Raw genomic sequence first — 19232 nt, 5'->3', positions numbered from 1 at the left:
AACCCCAGATACACAGAAAATCCTCAGGGCCACTTTGCTTAGTTGTTATTTGCTGGAATAATGTTAACATGGCTACATTTTGTGATTATAATGTGCTAAATGAAAATACCTACAATTCACTTATAAATAAATATATATTTTAAATAAAAATTCTTAAGAATTCCATTAAAAATTCCATTACCAAGACCTGAGGTAATGGAAGAGATTGTTACTCTGATTATCAATTTTAGGAAAGACTGCATTAATGAAAGAGAAAGTCTTTGAAGGCATAGAATTGATGAATTTGCACAGTGCTATTCAATCTGCAAGCAAAGGTGAGTGATTAGGCAAAGTCTGAATGAATGCAATGCTGCTATGACAACTGTTCCCAAGTTTGCAAATGACTTCACCTGTTGGCTAGGCAAACAGATTGAACTCATACTTATCATTTTTATCCTCTTAGTATTTTGTACATTAAACCTGAAGACTCTTTTTTTGAGAGGTCTTGCAGTCTAATCCAAGTTGGACTTGAACTTTTGATCCTCTGCCTCAGCTTCCCAAGTACAAAGTCTCCATTTTTTAATCAGTAAGTGAAATGGATGTGGTATTTTTTTAAAATACAGGGTTATATTTGTCTCAACTTTTATGTGTTTAAAAGCCACATCTGTAGTCCATTTTGTTCTCACTATTTTGAAGATTGGGTCTCTCAAACTCTTTGCCCTAGCTGGCCTCGAACTGCGATCTTCCTGGTCTCAGCCTCCCTAGTAGTTGGGTTAAAGGCATGAGCCACTGACACCTGGTTTTAACACTAACTATTAAAAAAATGGCAAAGGCTAGGGAACTAATAAAATGTTTTGATGGAACAACTTTTAATAAGCTCCCATAAATATCATCAAACAAAGGGAAGAATCTAGCATTACGTGATTTGAAGAAAGACAAAAACAAGCATGCTTTTGTCCTCATGATATTTGTAAAGAGATTTGCTGTACATACGTAAAGGTAATGTTCAGGCAATCACAGTCTCAGCAGAGGTACAATTCCCTTGTACTGATAAATGTTAGCATAATTATTTGTGTGTCTGTTCTCTTTAGTCAAGAGTTAGATTTTGAAAGGGCAAGACACATGACAGGTACTCAGTAAAAGTTGTTGGTTAAATTTGACTTGGAGAAAAACACTTCCCAACTGGCTCTTTAAATATTTAGGCCCTAAGTCCATTTAGTTTTACCTGCTAGGACATTCATTTTGATGAAGCTAAGGAATATTGTGATAGCATCTGTTATAGTATCTAAGAAGTAAAGATTTCTCTAGAAATCATTTACATCTAAGGCCTTCAAAGGGCTGTGGCCAAGCAGCTTTTGGGGGTGCTGGAATAAGGGGAGATAGAGACTATTAACTGGGGCACCGGGGTGGGGTTCTGCTCTGTGGGAATTTGTGTTCATCTCTACATTCTTTTCCAGCCAGTGAGATTGTGGGTACCGTATCTCCACACTGCTCTATTTCTCCCACACAACCTCTCATTGTTTGCTTTACTTAGCATTACTCAAGCAGGGATAATAAAACCAGGTGTCTGTTTTTTGTTCTTCCCAATTTATTTTCTACTTTATTGACAGAGCCTTGTGAGAGTAAGTTGAGGGATTTTGAATTTCATGCAAATAAAGTTTCTGGTATTCTGATATTCCCCCCACTCCCTTGAAAAGAAATCTTCTAGTTCCCTAGGATATGAAAACTTTTAATCTGGTCAGTGGAAGGCCAGCAGTGTCCTGGTCTGGATGAAAGCACAAACACTGAAGTCCTTTCCTTCTCCATAGGCTGTGCATGTTTGTATGGGACAGTCAGGAGGGGAGGAAGATGAGAGTTGCAGGTAGGTGAGAGATAGAGTTAGTGGCTTGAATTTAGGAGATATAAAGAAGAGGTGAAGGAGATATAGCTGCCAAGCTGGTAGAGATGAATGTTTTTAGGTTCTTTACTATTTCACAGTTAGATGGACAAGGTAAAATTCCTAAAATGTAGGGGCCAGTATATATAAAATGAAATTGTATGTTTTTAGTGGGTCCATGTAAAAAGTGCTATTACAAAATTAAAAATCAAACTAATTTATCATGTTTTAACAGGATTATTTATGTATTTCTCTCAAATATTTCTTAGATTGTATATGTCATGTTATTGAATAATTAATTGTCACTGGTGATGTTCAGAAGTTGGTTGCAACCACTTTTGGGAGACAGTACTCCAAGGGTCTCTTGTGTTTCTTCACATCTGGTAAGCAGAGACTGATTGCTTTGTTCCAAACCAAGGGCTGGTAAACCGAGGAGTCAGCCTATGAACTCTTTATGTATGCATCACAGGTTAACACAGTATTTGTATTTTTAAATGGCTGTAAAATAACAACAAATTATGCTGAAGATGAGGACAACGAAGAAGAGTATGTAGGAGGTCTATATGAAGCCAGCAGTGCTTAATCTTTTACAGAAAAGTTTTTACTTCAGATTATCCTTTCAATCACATTTCTATAGTGAACAGCCTTGAAAACTACAGTCTCTCTCTGGAGCAAACAGCAGATGTCACCTGACCCCATTTCCTTCTGGCCTGTGAGAGCTGGGCTTCAGGGAGTCAGTGTACACATGAAGGTACTGTGGTTACTGCCATTACTCTGAGTAAAAGCTGTCTTTTGTCTCTGACTCAGGAGTCTCATGTCCTCTACCAGCATCCACCACAATGGGCTAATTTGTTAGTTTGAAGGTACAGTGAAAATCTCAGGCCCTTCACAAATACTGTCAATCACTAGAAGTTAATTTGAATGTAAAAAAAAAAAGGGCCACATTTGATGTTCATGAGTAATTAAAATATAGCAATAAATTATATACTCTATTAGAAATTTAAGACAGGAAAATAAAAAGAATAGAAAGTATATTAGGAAGACATATAGAGCTTTTAAAGGTTACCTTATATGATAGAGTTTTCTTGAATTGTTCACTGAAACAGAAAAGAAAAAGGAATTGTTTATCACTCAAAATGTTAAGAATATTAAATAAACTAAATTAAAAATAAAAATATGTATTGGATCTGAACACTACAAAATGCTACCCTGAAGTAAAAACCATGCCAATTTGAAATATCTAAGAAAATACAACAGCATATTATCAATATGCTAATTTTAAAGAATTTCTTTCACATCCTGTTTGTTCTTTTGGAGAAGCACAACCATTATTTTTTTTCTCTTCTCCTCATAGGAACATATAGATTCAGGTGTTTTACTATTTGAGTTTTATTATTAATCAGCTGTATTGATCAGGAGCAATCACCATTGAAAAGATACTTTGTTCCTCACAGTTTCCCAGGAAGAGGGGCATGCCGTGCCATATAAGGTCTTGGGGAGAAGGAGAGGGTAAGTATGTGGAGAGGGACTAGAGTCAAATGTGGGTAAGAGCCTTTATTGTGGTGTCAGGCCAGGCTGGGTAAACAGACTTAGGACTGACTAGTCTGGTAATTCCACTGGGCTCTGGAATACAGGGATATCTCCAGTTGCTGGGTACTAGGCCCTGGGGTATTTGGTCAGGGAACAGTGATCTGGAAATATAAGAACTCGATAAAGGAGGTGTTTGGGGAAAGGGCTCTGGAGTAATTGGTTTGCATAGGCAAGTTATTTACACAGATGGGAAAACATCTGAAAATAAAAAGACACAAAAAATACACCAGAAATACCAAGACTATCACAGCTATTAAAGGAAAACATACATTCCATAAACACTGCCTTTTATTTATGCTGCAGCCCTTATTCTTGAGTAAGGCACTCAAAAACTTGAATTTACATGTGATGCTAAATTTATTAGTATCAACTACTTTTTTTTTAAATTGAGCACTTGTTTCCACATATTTTAGAAACACTGTTTATAAATTCACAATTCTGTCTTTGGTGATTGAGATACATATTATACACAAAGGAATAAACTTTCTGAAGACATAATTTCCAAGAACAAGGGAGTAAATATACAGGGTCGGGAAAAGTTGCATCGAGACTTTAAATGTCGACATTGAGCTAAGTGTACGCTGAACAAGTAAAATTAGCATTCTCAGTGCAAGGGGCTGAGGGATGTGGCTCAAGTGGTAGAGCTCTGACTTACCATATGCCAGGCTTTGGGTTCAAACCCTAGTACCACCCCCTCCCCCAATCTTTATAGTGCTAGACTTGTATATTTCTTAATGAGCTTTATTAAAATGTATTTTATTAGTATAGGCTTATAATAAAATGAAATCTCAACTGCCAAATAAACTTCTTTCTCTCTCTCTATAAAAATATAGATGTATATATATATATATATATATAAATATATATATGTATAATAAATATATAATTGTGATTTTCTGGGCTGGATGTAATTCAGTGGTAAAGCACTTGCTTAACATGTGTGAGGTCCTGGGTTGGATCCCCAGCACCAAAAACAAACAAACAAAGAAAAGCAAACAAAACAACTGTGTTTATAATTTTCTTTTGTATAGTTCCTTTGATTTTTTTCTCAACTGGTTGTAAATTATGGCAAGAACAAAACAATAAAAGAAAAAGAAAAAGATGGCTATTATTTATATTTTGTAACATAGAAATATAAATTTTAATATAAATTTCTAAAGTTTTAAAAAGTAATGATACAACTGATCAATGGGATTTTTTTGGACATATTATAGGAAAGAATTTCCAAAACTAACGTATTTAGCTATTCCCTAATTAAAATGATTATCATGATTCTCAGTAACTATGAATCAGATTGTGAAAATGTCATACAACAAAGGGTGGTTGGTCCTCCAGTAAATTGGGGTAACGTGGTGAGAATTAAACTGCCTTCCTCTTCTATGTGGGATAAGAAAGACTATAAACATGACTGCCAGGTTTAATCATGAACACCCACGGGCACTATTTAAAAACACACTTTCACTAGCAACAGTTCACATTTATTGCGTGACCATGCCACTTCTACACACTATATATATTTTTTAACTCTCATAAGAGCCTTGAAATAGTCACTATTATGACCTCATTTTGTAAATGAGAAAACACAAGAAAATAGAGTAAATAACTTGCCTGAGATGAATCAACTTATAATGTGATAAAGAGGCACTATTTGCACCATTTTCAGGTCCTAATCACTCAATACTTGTACTCCATTGCCTCATTTAAATGGTGGATCTAACCCCAGTTAGAAGAACAGAGAAGTGCTGAGGCTGACAGACTTCTAGTTGGTTAACTCCTAGATAGACTTGCTGCTAACTTTCAGCCATGAGCTGGATCCAGGGGAAATTTCATGGCTAGACACAGAGGAGAGCCTCTCTTCCTAGTACAGTTTATAAATAATACTTGCCTTGTGAAAAAGTAAATGACCTCAAAATGAAATATTACAACTTTATATCAAATAAGTCTTATGTGCTTGTTCATCCCCACTAGTGTCTTAGCTAGAATACTAAATTTCACCTTTTTGGAAAGTTAAACTTTGAAGTATTCTGAATGAAACCATAACAGCAAGGGCACGTGACAAAGGAAGCCCGTGTTTTGATGCAATGTTCAATCACCATGTCTGTTGCCACCCCGCAGGCATGCAACGCTACCTGGAAAATAAAACCAGACCTTAGCATTAGGCTCATTCTTAACTAACAGTACAACTTTTGTGCCTTTAAAAATTTTTTTGACTGGTTCTAAAGAGATTTTAAGTTACCAAAATATTGTTATATAACAGCTTAACTAGTTCTCTTGAACATAACAAAGGAGTACTTAGCTATTTATATTAATTAAGAAAATAAAGCAAGGTTGATGCTGGGTTCTGTGGCTCATGCCTATAATCCCAGTTACTGAGGAGATGGAGGTTGGGAAGATCGCGGTTGGAGACCAGCCCATGCAAAAAGTTAGTGAGACTCCAATCTCAACCAATAAGCTTGGTATGATAGTACATGCCTGTGGTCCCATCTACATGGGAGACTATAGATAGGAGGATGTGGATCTGAGGCCAGCCCCAGGCAAAACCAGAAGATCTTACCTGAAAAATAACTAACACAGAAAAACACAAAAAAGGGTATGAGGTGTGGCTTAAGCGGTAGACCACCTGCCTAACAATTGAAAAGCCCTGAGTTTAACCTCAGTACTGCCTCCCCCACAAAAAAAGAAAAAGAAAATTAAACCTCGGTTGATAGATTACAAAAGGAATATTACAAATGCAGCATGAGATTCATTCAATGGGAAGTGTGACACAATGTTCGATGTGGAAAACTGAATATGTAACATCTAAACTAGCTCTATTGTAATTATGAATTTAGTTCAGCTGTAGCATGGTGGCAAGAACACTATTTGAAGTGAGAATTCTAGGATAGAACTCTGGTTGGCTGTGAGACCCTAAGCATCTTATAATAAACTTCTTTGAGTTTTTGTCTTCTCAGCTATAAACAATACTGATATATCACAAAACAGATGAAGATTAAATAAAAATATATGTGAAAACACCTTTGCAAATGCTATATAAATAGAATCTAATCAGTGCTATATAAAAACCCCTGAAAATTATGAGGCTAAATAAGCCAGAATATGACTCCATGAAGGAAACTCAGAAGTGGGAATCCTGAAGGATAAACTACGTCTTACCTGAAAAATATTCACATCTCCATTTCGTTCTACATAGGCAAATAGTAATAGATTATACTTTTCACTTCTAGGGATAGATCTCACCAACTTTATGGTAGCGAGGAGTTCTCAGGATGCAGAGGAGAGTTTTCTGGAAATTCCTGGATGTAAGTATTATAGTTAGATCTCTTTAGAATTGAAGTTAAAAATAATTCTATGAAGGGAAGAGGAAAGCAAGCTCTGTGCTCTCAACCCCTCTCAATTCTCCCCTCGTCCTAAACACATGGGCTACATAGAAGTCAACCATCTCGATGGTGGCTGCCCATCTTTCCTGTTTCATGCTGAAAACAGCTTAGGAAGTGAGGGCAGCAATAACTACTGGGTAATGGGACAGTAAAGGACCTCAATTTCTTATCTGCCCCTTGTATTCAGTCAGTTTTGCAGAGTAAAAATCAGGCGAATCCTTATTTTCATTAATAGCTACAGAATACCTCACACTAAAAGTTATGGATGCAATTTCCCCTGAAGGGAGAGAGAATAAAATTGAAACTCACTGAGTGCTCTTTATATGAAGACTCTGTGCTGGCGTTAGCATGCAAATCTGTCTATGCCCATATAAACCCTGAAAGAATGCATTATCTCTATTTTAGAAGTGAAGAAACCACAGCTTAACAACATTAAGAAATTGCTCATACCTAACAAAAGATGTGAAAGACCTCTACAAGGAAAACTATACACTTCTGAAGAAAGAGATTGAGGAAGACTATAGAAAGTGGAGAGATCTCCCATGCTCATGGATTGGTAGAATCAACATAGTAAAAATGTCGATACTCCCCAAAGTAATCTACATGTTTAATGCAATTCCCATCAAAATTCCAATGACATTCATTAAAGAGATTGAAAAATCTACTGTTAAATTTATATGGAAACACAAGAGGCCACGAATAGCCAAGGCAATTCTCAGTCAAAAGAACAATGCAGGAGGTATCACAATACCTGACTTCAAACTATATTACAAAGCAATAACAATAAAAACAGCATGGTACTGGCACAAAAACAGACATGAAGACCAGTGGAACAGAATAGAGGATCCAGATATGAAGCCACACAACTATGAGCAACTTATCTTTGACAAAGGAGCTAAAAATATACGATGGAGAAATAGCAGCCTCTTCAACAAAAACTGCTGGGAAAACTGGTTAGCAGTCTGCAAAAAACTGAAACTAGATCCATGTATATCACCCTATACCAAGATTAACTCAAAATGGATCAAGGATCTTACTATCAGACCCCAAACTCTTAAGTTGATACAAGAAAGAGTAGGAAATACTCTGGAGTTAGTAGGTATAGGTAAGAACTTTCTCAATGAAACCCCAGCAGCACAGCAACTAAGAGATAGCATAGATAAATGGGACCTCATAAAACTAAAAAGCTTCTGTTCATCAAAAGAAATGGTCTCTAAACTGAAGAGAACACCCACAGAGTGGGAGAAAATATTTGCCAATTATACATCAGACAAAGGACTGATAACCAGAATATACAGGGAACTTAAAAAACTAAATTCTCCCAAAACTAATGAACCAATAAAGAAATGGGCATGTGAACTAAACAGAACTTTCTCAAAAGAAGAAATTCAAATGGCCAGAAAACACATGAAAAAATGCTCACCATCTCTAGCAATAAAGGAAATGCAAATTAAAACCACACTAAGATTCCACCTCACCCCTGTTAGAATAGCCATCATCAGCAACACCACCAACAACAGGTGTTGGCGAGGATGCGGGGAAAAAGGGACCCTTTTACACTGTTGGTGGGAATGTAGACTAGTACAACCACTCTGGAAAAAAATTTGGAGGCTACTTAAAAAGATGGACATCGATCTACCATTTGATCCAGCAATACCACTCTTGGGGATATACCCAAAAGACTGTTACTCCAGAGGCACCTGCACATCCATGTTTATTGTGGCACTATTCACAATAGCCAAGTTATGGAAACAGCCAAGATGTCCCAGCACTGACGAATGGATTAAGAAAATGTGGTATCTATACACAATGGAATTTTATGCAGCCATGAAGAAGAACGAAATGTTATCATTCGCTGGTAAATGGATGGAATTGGAGAACATCATTCTGAGTGAGGTTAGCCTGGCTCAAAAGACCAAAAATCGTATGTTCTCCCTCATATGTGGACATTAGATCAAGGGCAAACACAACAAGGGGATTGGACTATGAGCACATGATAAAAGCGAGAGCACACAAGGGAGGGGTGAGGATAGGTAAGACACCTAAAAAACTAGCTAGCATTTGTTGCCCTTAATGCAGAGAAACTAAAGCAGATGCCTTAAAAGCAACTGAGGCCAATAGGAAAAGGGGACCAGGAACTAGAGAAAAGGTTAGATCAAAAAGAATTAACCTAGAAGGTAACACCCACGCACAGGAAATCAATGTGAGTCAATGCCCTGTATAGCTATCCTTATCTCAACCAGCAAAACCCCTTGTTCCTTCCTATTATTGCTTATACTCTCTCTACAACAAAATTAGAGATAAGGGCAAAATAGTTTCTGCTGGGTATTGAGGGGGGGGAGTGGGAGGGGGTGGAGTGGGTGGTAAGGGAGGAGGTGGGGGCAGGGGGGAGAAATGAACCAAGCCTTGTATGCACATATGAATAATAAAAGAAAAATGAAAAAAAAAAAAAGAAATTGCTCATAAATAACAAGTGAGGGGTAGGACTCTGACCTCACAGTAAGATCCCATGCATTAAGTACATCAGGGTGCTTCTCTAAACCCTTGTGGCTCTCAACAAAGAGTTTAGACAATTCTATTTTCATGTCTTTACTTGGATTCACATTCCTTTTGCTACATGCAAGACAAAACTAATTTAAACAAAACTAAATTTATACAATGAATTTTAGGTCTAAAAGATATTACTGTATCACATACTCCTAGTTTTCACCATTATCAAATGCATTTTAGATATAACAGGCAAAGAATGAGGAGAAAATAGACAATTGAGCTATTTGAATATAGAAATTAGCATATAAGAAAGGTGGTATTCCAAACTGGGGAAGAAAAGATGGACTTTTCGATGAGCAATGTTGGATTAACCTGAAAGCCATATGAAAAAAAATTAGGTATTTTTCACACACAGGAAATACCAAGTGGATTAGAGATTTAAAATGCAAACAATAAGACATGGATGAATTCCTCCATAATCAAGGGGAGATGGAAATAATTCCTAGAGATTTTGAAGATCCTCATGCAATAAGGAGTTAGGTTAGTAAATTTAAAAATATAAAACTTTTAAAAGAAAATGTTTGAGTGACAAAGAAGCCCCATAAGTAAAAAAGATAAATGGCAAAGTAGGTAAATGATTTATAATTTATAGCATACATAAAGGTTAATTTCCCTAATATATAACAAGCTTCTAAAAATAAAGAGCCCAGTAATCTGATAGTAACATCAAGACATGTGAGGTTAGGGATAGGCTAGGACTGTTCCCCCTTTTGGCTCAAGGGCTTGTTACCCCTAGCCCACCTCCAAATTCAAGGTGGTATAAAAATGACCTACCAAGAGACTCCAGCGCTTCTTCCCTTTCCTCACCTGGCAGAATGGGTGATTCCCCTTCCTTCATAATGCTATTCTACCTCACCCCATTCACTGTTCTGCTTGGATTCTTCCACTTGGAACACAAGGACTAAGATCTTCTGAAAACAGTTTGCCAATAACATTTGTGGCTAACCAGCCAAAAGCAATCAAGGGGTGAGATCCCAATATGCTATCTCTGCTAATCCTTTTTATTTAAATTCATCTTTCTCTGTCCTCTGGTCTCACTTCTCACCATCTGATGCTTTGAAACCAAACACCACCTATGGCTTAGATGGAATGGTACCCTAACATTGGAACATTCACCCATGCTCAGGACTTGCTGGGAATCCACCTGACAGGCGCACCATGATGAGCAGGATGGAACTTTTGCCCGTAGGACTCACAGAGGTCCAACAAGCACCCCATGACACAGGGTTCTTGTCCAAGTTCCCTGGTCATGACCTGGGGGATGGACCAAATTTAAGCTAGCTGATCCTTCCCTAACTCTTGATCCCCTCCCCCATCCTTTCCTTCACTGCACTGAGATTGTACTCCAAGATCTCTAAGCCCCACATGGCCAGGGACAAATACAAGTGCCCCTGCCATTTGGACTGGGTTTCTCTATCCCCCCTCACCAGTGGTTTTAAGAGAACAAATGGGAGGCACACCTCATTCAGCCCATCAGGTCATAAGCTTTTTTTTTTTTTTTTTTAAAGAAGAAAAGAAACTGGCTCAGAGGGGTTGACTGATACCTGCCCTGGGAAAGCATGGATGCTTGGAAAAATAGGGGAGGGAGCTCTGTGAATAGGGAACAAATACCCTGCCACCTGCGGGTTGGGAGACTTGCATGCCTTTGCACTCACTCCTGGAGGGCATAAAACTACAGACATTTAGACCTGTCAGGGAATACACTCAAATGGGAAAGGGAATGGAACCTTACTGCCCCATCCCAACCATCACATCCCAACCACTGCCAACACCTGGGGATGTGTGGATGCATGCATTTTTCCCCGGCCCACCCTTGGGGAAAGCACAAGTGGCTTCCCAGCCCTGCCCCAGGGGGCAGACACACGTGTTTTCCCAGCTCACTCCCCCAGGAAGGACAGCAACTCCGGAGGAGGACGCAAGTCCCACCTCCAGGGGACCAGAGTGGGTTGCCGCTCAGTGTGGTCTCCAGGCCATCCCCTTGGGCCTACATGCAGCACAGGCTCCAGCCATGCTTTTCAGCATGGGCTGGAAGTCCAAGCTAGCCAGCCACATGATGCTGACAAGTGGCAGTTATGCGAATCCACGGTGACTACTGAGGCAGCGGTAGAGGTTGGTGGCATGTGTCCTGCAAGAGTTACAGCTGCAGCTGTAGCACGAAAAAGGGGCTACAGCACGTGTTGACACTTGGGCTGTCTGCATGGGCCAGCAGCCTCCAGCTGGAAGGCTCCCAGTGCCTGAGCAGGTTGAAAAAGGGAGTGCAAAGATATGGCAGCTCCACCGCCAGTGGAGAGGCCAGGGGGGATTGGGGCACCAGGGATAAGGAGGACAATGGCTGGCAGCCCACTGGGACCATGTGTGCTCTCCCCAGTCCCATGGCAATGGTGGTGACAGGAGGGGGCTATGTGCTCCCAAGACCTGGGTCCATAGCCCCTGCTCCCGGGACCAAAAAAACCACTTTTTTTTTTTTTTATACAAAGGGGCACCACCTCTGGAGACCAAGGTCCCATGCCTGGCCAAACTGCCTTTTTCCTATCTGCAACTTTCTCTCTCTTCCTTCTTGCCTACCTACCTGTCATGCCTGTCTGCCTTAGACACCCCAACCTAGTTTTCAACCATGCTCTCCTTGCCCCCATAGCCTACGGGGAGTTGAGAAAACACACAGAGGTCAGATCCCCTTGCTCCAGAGGCACATTCCGTAGCCCACCTGCAAGTGGTTGGCACCCTTTACAAATGAGATTAATGGGATTAAATTCTAGGTTCTAGAGATGGTCACTAAGTCTCCTTTCTTTAGGGAAACTAACATGGGCTGACAACGGGAATCTAGCAATGGGCACCTGCATAACAGAAGTAAGGCCATGGATTTAGATCCCACCCGAATGCATATCTACTATCTGGTGTACTTTTCTGATCTTCATTTTCTCCTCACTAGGATGATAATTGGGTTAGCACTGAGGAATCCTCATGCAGGGGGTGGAGAAACTGACCCTTAGGAGAACGACTGACTCACAAGATCCTGCCTCACTTGTTCCAGAGGAGTCTGACAGAACCAGATCAAAGGACCTGTGTTGAGGCTTCCTAGATACTGGGGGGACACTCCACAGATCTTAGAAGCTCTCTTTTTTCTCTCCCCTAAAGGGTAAATTTCCCACTTCCCATTTCCCTCTCTCTATCCACAGGCTGATATGAGGTTAGCCAACTCAGTTCCAATGGATTCCCCACTTGGCTGTGTCCTAATTGGGAGTGCTTTGAATCTGCAAACCTAAAAAAAGGAACATTTGATTCATTACTATAATGAAGTTTGGCTCCAATATCAATTGGAGACTAAAAGGTGATGTGAAAATGGGAGTCTTGACTTTACAGTTAGGTTGGTATCATAAAAAATGAGAGATGGTCAGAGATAATGTACACTCAGCCTTTATGGCCTTACATCAGAATCCAACCCTCTGTACGGGGTTCACCAGATCCCAATAAAAATTTAAGAAAAGAGACATATCCTTGATGATCCTGTTACGAAGAGCATCACATGTCTCACAAAGGGAACCCCCAATGCCTCCCTGTTATGCTCCTAATTCTGAGCCTATGATACCTCCTCCCTGAACTCCTCCTATGTCAGCACCCCCACTGCCAATGAGTCCGCCACACACTCAAAATGGAAAATCTTACTCAGAGACTCCTCAAACAATGCTCCAATTATGAGAAGTATCAGGGCCTGAGGGATCAATTTGTGTTCATGTTCCCTTCACTGTAAATGATATCTAACAGTGTAGAGAAAACTTGGGGAGGTATACTGAGGACCCAGACAAATTCATAATTGAGTTTCACATCCTGGCATTAGGGTTTGATCTCTCTTGGAGGGATGTTCAGTTCCTCTTGGCCAACTGTTGCACTCCTACAGAAGGGAAAAAAATTATTGCTGCTGCCCATAGGGAGGCAGATGAGGCCTTTGCTAGGCATCCTATAGGCTGACATCTAGGGGATTTCGCTGTCCCAACAACTGAGCCTAACTGGGATTATAACACCCCAGAAGGGATGCAGAGGAGGGCGCACATGTTGGAGGTCAACCTTTGTGGAATGAAATCAGGGGCCACAATGCCCCTAAATTATAACAAAGTCAAAAGAATCATCCAAAGGCATGATTTGTAATAAGTAATAGAATTTACTACATGCAGCACAGGCTCCAGTCATGCTGGAGACCCTATAGCTTTTTATGATAGACTAGAGGAAGCCTTTAGAAAATATACTACCCTTGATCCTGAGACTATTGAAGAGCTGCCCTCCTAAATCACATTTTATCAACCAATTGGCCTCAGACATTAGATGAAAGCTTCAGAAACTAAATCTGGGACCCCTAAACAACAAAACTCAGTTGGTAGATATTGCCTTTCAAGTCTATAACAACTGTGACCTGGAAGAGAAAAGAAGGGATCAGAGAAAAGAAAAAAGACAAGCCAAACTTATGGCTGCTGCAACTGGGGATGCCCCCCAATGTCCAAAAGACAGCCTCAGTCAAAAAGTCTGTATAGTTACCCTGCTTTAAGAGCAAGAAGCTGGGGTACATGGCAAAGAATTGGCCAGAGCCACCCTAGGGACCCCCAAAACAGGAGTGTTCCTGCTCCCAGGGAGGGACCCAGCCAGTCAAAACTCTGGGGGGTGTTGGCTGAAGCTACACATGACTCAAGAGGCCCAGGGTGCTCTCGACAGCCTCCGCATAAGATTGTCATCACTTATAAGGAACCTCGGGTAGCCTTGGAAGTCTTGGGCAAGTAAATTCTATTACTTATTGACATGGGGGCACATTACTCTGTTCTCCCTGTTTTTGCAGGAAAGTCTTCCTTTCAGACCGTGACTATAGTGGAAGTTGATGGAAAATTAGAAACTTCACTCCTCCCCTCACTGAGGCCCCAGCTTTAGGGATTCCCAATTTAGCAACACCCTTTGTGTGGAGAGCAGACTATGAAAAGCCTATGAAAACTGGAAGTAAGCAAGGTGAGACACGGCTTAATTGCCCCAGCCAGAAACAGAAAAAAAGCAGAACAGCTGTGTCTCCTAAGTTTGTGTTCAGAGAAGCAGGAATGTAGGTTTCTCCTGTTACAATGTCACACCCCTCCCCGAGAGCCTCTGCTCCACGCTGTTTTGCCTGCTGAAGGAGGACTTGGGACTTTTTGCTTTTTGCCTTTGGCTTTTACTTTGGGCTTTGGCTTGGGTTTTTTGCCTTGGGCCTTTGCTGTGGGCTTTTTGGTGTGGGAAGCTTTTGGAAGGGAAAAAAATTACTGAGGGGAAAAGAATGGCTAAAGAGGGGTTGATACAAAGTCTGCACCGAGAACTTTAACACAGGCCTTAGAAAAGCAAAGCCAAAGAAAGAACTTTAACATAGGCTTTAGAAGCTAAAGAAAACCCAAAGAGAACATGAGAGTGCAAGAAAGAGGACCAAGACTTTGCAAGTGCTCACCGAGGCTTTAAGAAAGCTGGCGAATGCTAAAGGAAAGCTGCAAGCCTGGGGGAAAAAGACTTTAAGAGTGATTAAGCTAAAGATAAGCTAAGAGAAAACATGGGACAGAGCGAGTCTAATGAAAGAGATTTTAAGCAAGGTTTTAAAGAAGACTTTAGAAGCAAGGTTTTAAAGAACTGCAAGGAGTAAGGCCTTAAAGAATAAAGATAGAGAAAAGAAGCAATGGGGGTTGGGTATCTCCACCTGAGCGCCCAACACACCTAACCCCACTTTCTGTCTGTCTATCCTGCCTCTTTTCTGAATCTCCAGTCACCCCCAGTTAAGCCCAGTTAGGTGCAGTAATAACCAGGAGCAAGAAACAAAGCTCACTGTACCAAGGGAGGGAGTGACAAAACAGTGCATCCTCCGCCTTTGTACTACAAATGTCGGAGAAAAAGGGAATTTCTGTGGGAGTCTTAACCCAAAAATTAGGAACAAAATCACATCTAGCAGCCTCTCAAAGAAACTAGATGGGATAGCCTTAGGTTGGCCAGGATATCTAAGAGTAATAGCTTCTACTGCCCAGTTAGTGGAGGAAGTGATGAAGATAACTCTAGACCAATGACTCGAAGTTCTAACTCCCCACCAGGTTAGAGCCAGCCTAGAATTAAAAAGTCACTTGTGGATGTCTGAGGAAAGGTTGGCGAAATATGAAGCCATTCCTTTGGAATCCCCAGAAGTTACCATAAAGACTTGTAATGTCATAAATCCTGCATCTCTGCTGCCTTTTTGAACTAATGCATACTTGTAAGCAGGTGATTATACAAACCTATGCCAGCAGGCCAGAACTGACAGATCAGCCACTCTTCAAACCTGAGGCCGAATGGTTTACTGACGGAAGTACTTTTGTACTAAATGGAGAAAGAAAGGCAAGGTACGCAGTGGTGGGTCACGAGGAAGTCATAGAAGCATGGCCCTGGCCACCTGGGACTTCTGCCCAAAGGGCTGAACTAATAGCTTTAATCAGAGCTCTAACTCTGGGAAAGGGAAAAAGGCCCAATGTCTATACTGACTCCAAATATGTCTTCCTGGTATTACATGCTCATGTGGCCATTTGGAAGTAAAGAGGACTCTTTTCTGTGAGGGAATCCCCAATAAAACATGGAAAAGAAATTCTCCAATTATTAAAGGCTATCCACCTACCAAAGGAAGTAGCAGTGATCCACTGCTGGGGACAACAAAAAGACCTAATTCTAGTGAGACAGGAAAACAACTGGGCACACCAAAAGGCTAAACAAGCAGCTCTGCAGCCTCTACATGCCCTGCCAGCCTCCATCCTGACTCTCTTTCTCCCACAGGAGCTTGTATATCCTAAATACACTCCTGATGGGGAAAAAGAGGCTGTGTGGAGGGGAGGACATAAAGAGGGAGCTTGGTGGTGTATGGATGGAAATCTAGTCTTGCCCCAACCAACCCAATAGGAAGTAATAAAGTCTATACATAACACTTTCCACTTGGACCGAGATGCAATCCTGGAGCTAACAAGCAGGCTATTTGTGAGGACTGGAATAAGATCTACAGTAAAACAGGTCTGCTGGGGCTGCTCCCTATGCTCCTATAACAACCCTGGTCCTAAGCTTCCACCACTGGTTGAGCCAATTCAGAGGTGAGGCTCCTACTGGGGAGAGGATTGGCAGGTGGATTTCTCTCAGATGCCACCCTGCCAAGGTTATAAACAGTTGCTACTTTTTATAGATACCTTCAAGGGTGTATTGATGTCTTTCAGACTCAACTGATAGAGCCTCCAAAGTGGCAGAGGTCCTTCTAAAAAAAATATTCCTAGGCTTGGCCTACCCCAAACACTCCAAAGTGATAATGGCGAAGCTTGTATCTCATAGGTCACTCAGGGAGTCATCCAGACCTTAGGAATTAAATACCATTTACATTCAGCTTGGAGACCCTAGTCCTCCAGTAAGGTAAAAAGCACCAATCAAACAATCAAATGAACTCTGGCTAAACTTTGCCAAGACACCTTTGGAAAATGTACCCAACTTTGCCTATAGCCTTACTAAGAATCAGAAATGCTCCAAAGGCCAAGATTCATCTTAGCCCTTTTGAAATGCTATATGGGAGGCCATTTCTCTCCAATGACTTAGTGACTGACCCTGAGACTGACAGTATTTTAAAGTATTTATTGAGCCTAGGGACATCTCAACAAGCAATCCAAAAGCTAGGAAACAAGATCCTTCCTACCCCAATGAAAGGGGGAAAACTACAAATAGAACTAGAAGAACAGGTATTAATTAAGTGCTTGAAAGAAGGAGCCCCGGCTGACCAGCTGCAGCCCAAATGGAAGCCCTTATCTAGTGATCTCAGCCATGTTCATGGCTGACAAAGTGCAGGGCACAGACAGTTGGACTCACCTTCCTAGGGTAAAGCATGCCACAGAGGAATCTTCCTCTGACAGGCACAGCCCGGGGATATTACTCCTGTGAGCCAAGAGAAGACTTAAAGCTCATCTTCCCAAGGAACCAAAGACTTCAACTTAAACAATAAGTACAAGCTCTAATATGGATCATTCGGCTATACTTTTACCTCTCTCAGTCCACTGTTCTGCTTACTGCAGGAACACAGGACACTTCTTTTGGGGATTTTGCCTAATTCTCCTCCTGGAACTGACACCCATGCCCTACCTCTAATTAAAACCACTGAGGTCATATTGGCTATAACCTTACCCAAATGAGCAAATAAAAAATAATGGATTCACCTATATGCTTTCCATAAAACCCAACTTCGGCTGGAAACCAGAGGAAGTGTTTCTCTTGTATAAAACGGGTTTCTATCGATGCATACTCTCTAAATGGACTAATACATATAGTTTGGTATGCACAGCCCATGATAAGGACATTTCCCTAAGCCATCAATCCTTTACTGCCCCAATTACAACAGCAGTTCAAATCCAGAGGGCCATTGGACTTACCTCCTTTTAAATTGAGCCAAAAACAGCTACCAAAACAAACATCAAAAAAGGTCTAAATTCCTCTCTCTTATATTACCAAAGATTATTTAAAAACCTTACTAGTACCCCAAAAAATTATTAAAAGAAATAGTCACACTTCAAAATCAGATAAACTCTCGAATGATCGTTGCTTTTCAGAATAAAAAAAAAAACTAGATGTTCTGACAGACAAAGAAACTTCCCAAATCTGGCAACAATTAGATTTCTGGAAAGTATAATTTGAGACTTGGGATCAGTCCCCCAGGGTAATGTACCTGACAGGGCCCCTAATGGGTCTCCTACATGTGTTCACACTTGGGTCATACCTTCCTGTATGTTAGGCATACACTCTACTACTAAACTTCATCCTCAGTCCAAGATTCTTAAAGCACTTTTAGGTTGACAGCAAAACTGACAGCAATGTAGAAATTTCTTACATACCTTCTGCCTCACATGTGCAGAGCCTCTCTCATTATCAACATTCTGGACCACAGTATTAAATTTATTCAAATTGATGAATCTATATTGACACATTATTATCACTCAATGTCCATAGTTTAAATTAGATTTCACTCTTGGTATTTTCTATGGGTTTAGAATGTATAATGTCATATGTTATCATCATAAAATCACACAGAGTATTTTCACAGACCTAAAAAAATACTCTGCACTATTCAACCCACCCTCACCTGAACTCCTGGCAACCAATGGTCTTTTTACTCTCTCCACAGCTTTGTCTTTTCCAGAATATCAAATAGTTGGAATCATAGGGTATGTAGATTTTTCAATTGGCTTCTTTTATTTAGTAATATGCATTTAAGTTTCTTCCATGTCTTTTCCTGACATGATAATTCACTTATTTTTAGTGCTGGGTAATATTTTATTTTATGGATGTACTATAGTTTATTTACCCATTTCTACTAAAAGATATTTTGGTTAAGTCCACAGTGTGACAAGTGTAATAAAGCTGCTATAAACATTCAAGAGTAGGTTTTCATGTAGACATAAGGTCTCAAGTCCACTGGGTAAACAGCCAAAGTGTCTTCTAAAGTGGGCATTCCCACCAGCAATGAATTAAGAGATTCTCTGGCATCAGATCCTTACCAGCATTTGGTGTAACTGTTCTGGATTTTGGCTACTCTAACAGGTGTGTAGTGGGATCTCACTGTTTTAATTTGCACTGCCCTGATGACATATATTGCAGAGCATCCTTTCATGTACTTATATGCTCTCTGTATCATCTGTGGTTATATACCTGATAGTCTTTGGACCATTTTTCATTTGGGTTGTTTGTTTTCTTATTGCTTAATTTTAAGAATCTGTTGTATATTTTGGATAACATTATTTTATCAGATCTTGAATATATTTTTGTAAATATCTTCCCGTTATGGCTTGTTTAACCACTCACTTGACAATGTCTTTTGCAAAACAAAC

General features: G+C 40.3%; 1 protein-coding gene across 2 annotated transcripts in view; it reads right to left on the bottom strand.

Annotated features, from left to right (window-relative positions):
• Gstcd (glutathione S-transferase C-terminal domain containing) overlaps positions 1-19232 on the bottom strand; it is a 164329-nt gene that overhangs the window by 13848 nt on the left and 131249 nt on the right. For both annotated transcript variants that reach the window (XM_074041481.1, XM_074041482.1), the window contains 2 exons: positions 5441-5574; positions 2922-2952 (listed from right to left, as the gene is read on the bottom strand). In XM_074041481.1, the coding sequence (XP_073897582.1) occupies positions 2922-2952; positions 5441-5574 (165 nt within the window). The remainder of the gene's footprint in view (positions 1-2921; positions 2953-5440; positions 5575-19232) is intronic.

The sequence above is a fragment of the Castor canadensis genome, chromosome 9 (assembly GCF_047511655.1).
Source record: "Castor canadensis chromosome 9, mCasCan1.hap1v2, whole genome shotgun sequence".
NCBI lineage: Eukaryota > Metazoa > Chordata > Mammalia > Rodentia > Castoridae > Castor > Castor canadensis.
The sequence above is the reverse complement of the archived record's forward strand: the minus strand, read 5'-3'. Positions and strand labels throughout refer to the sequence as shown.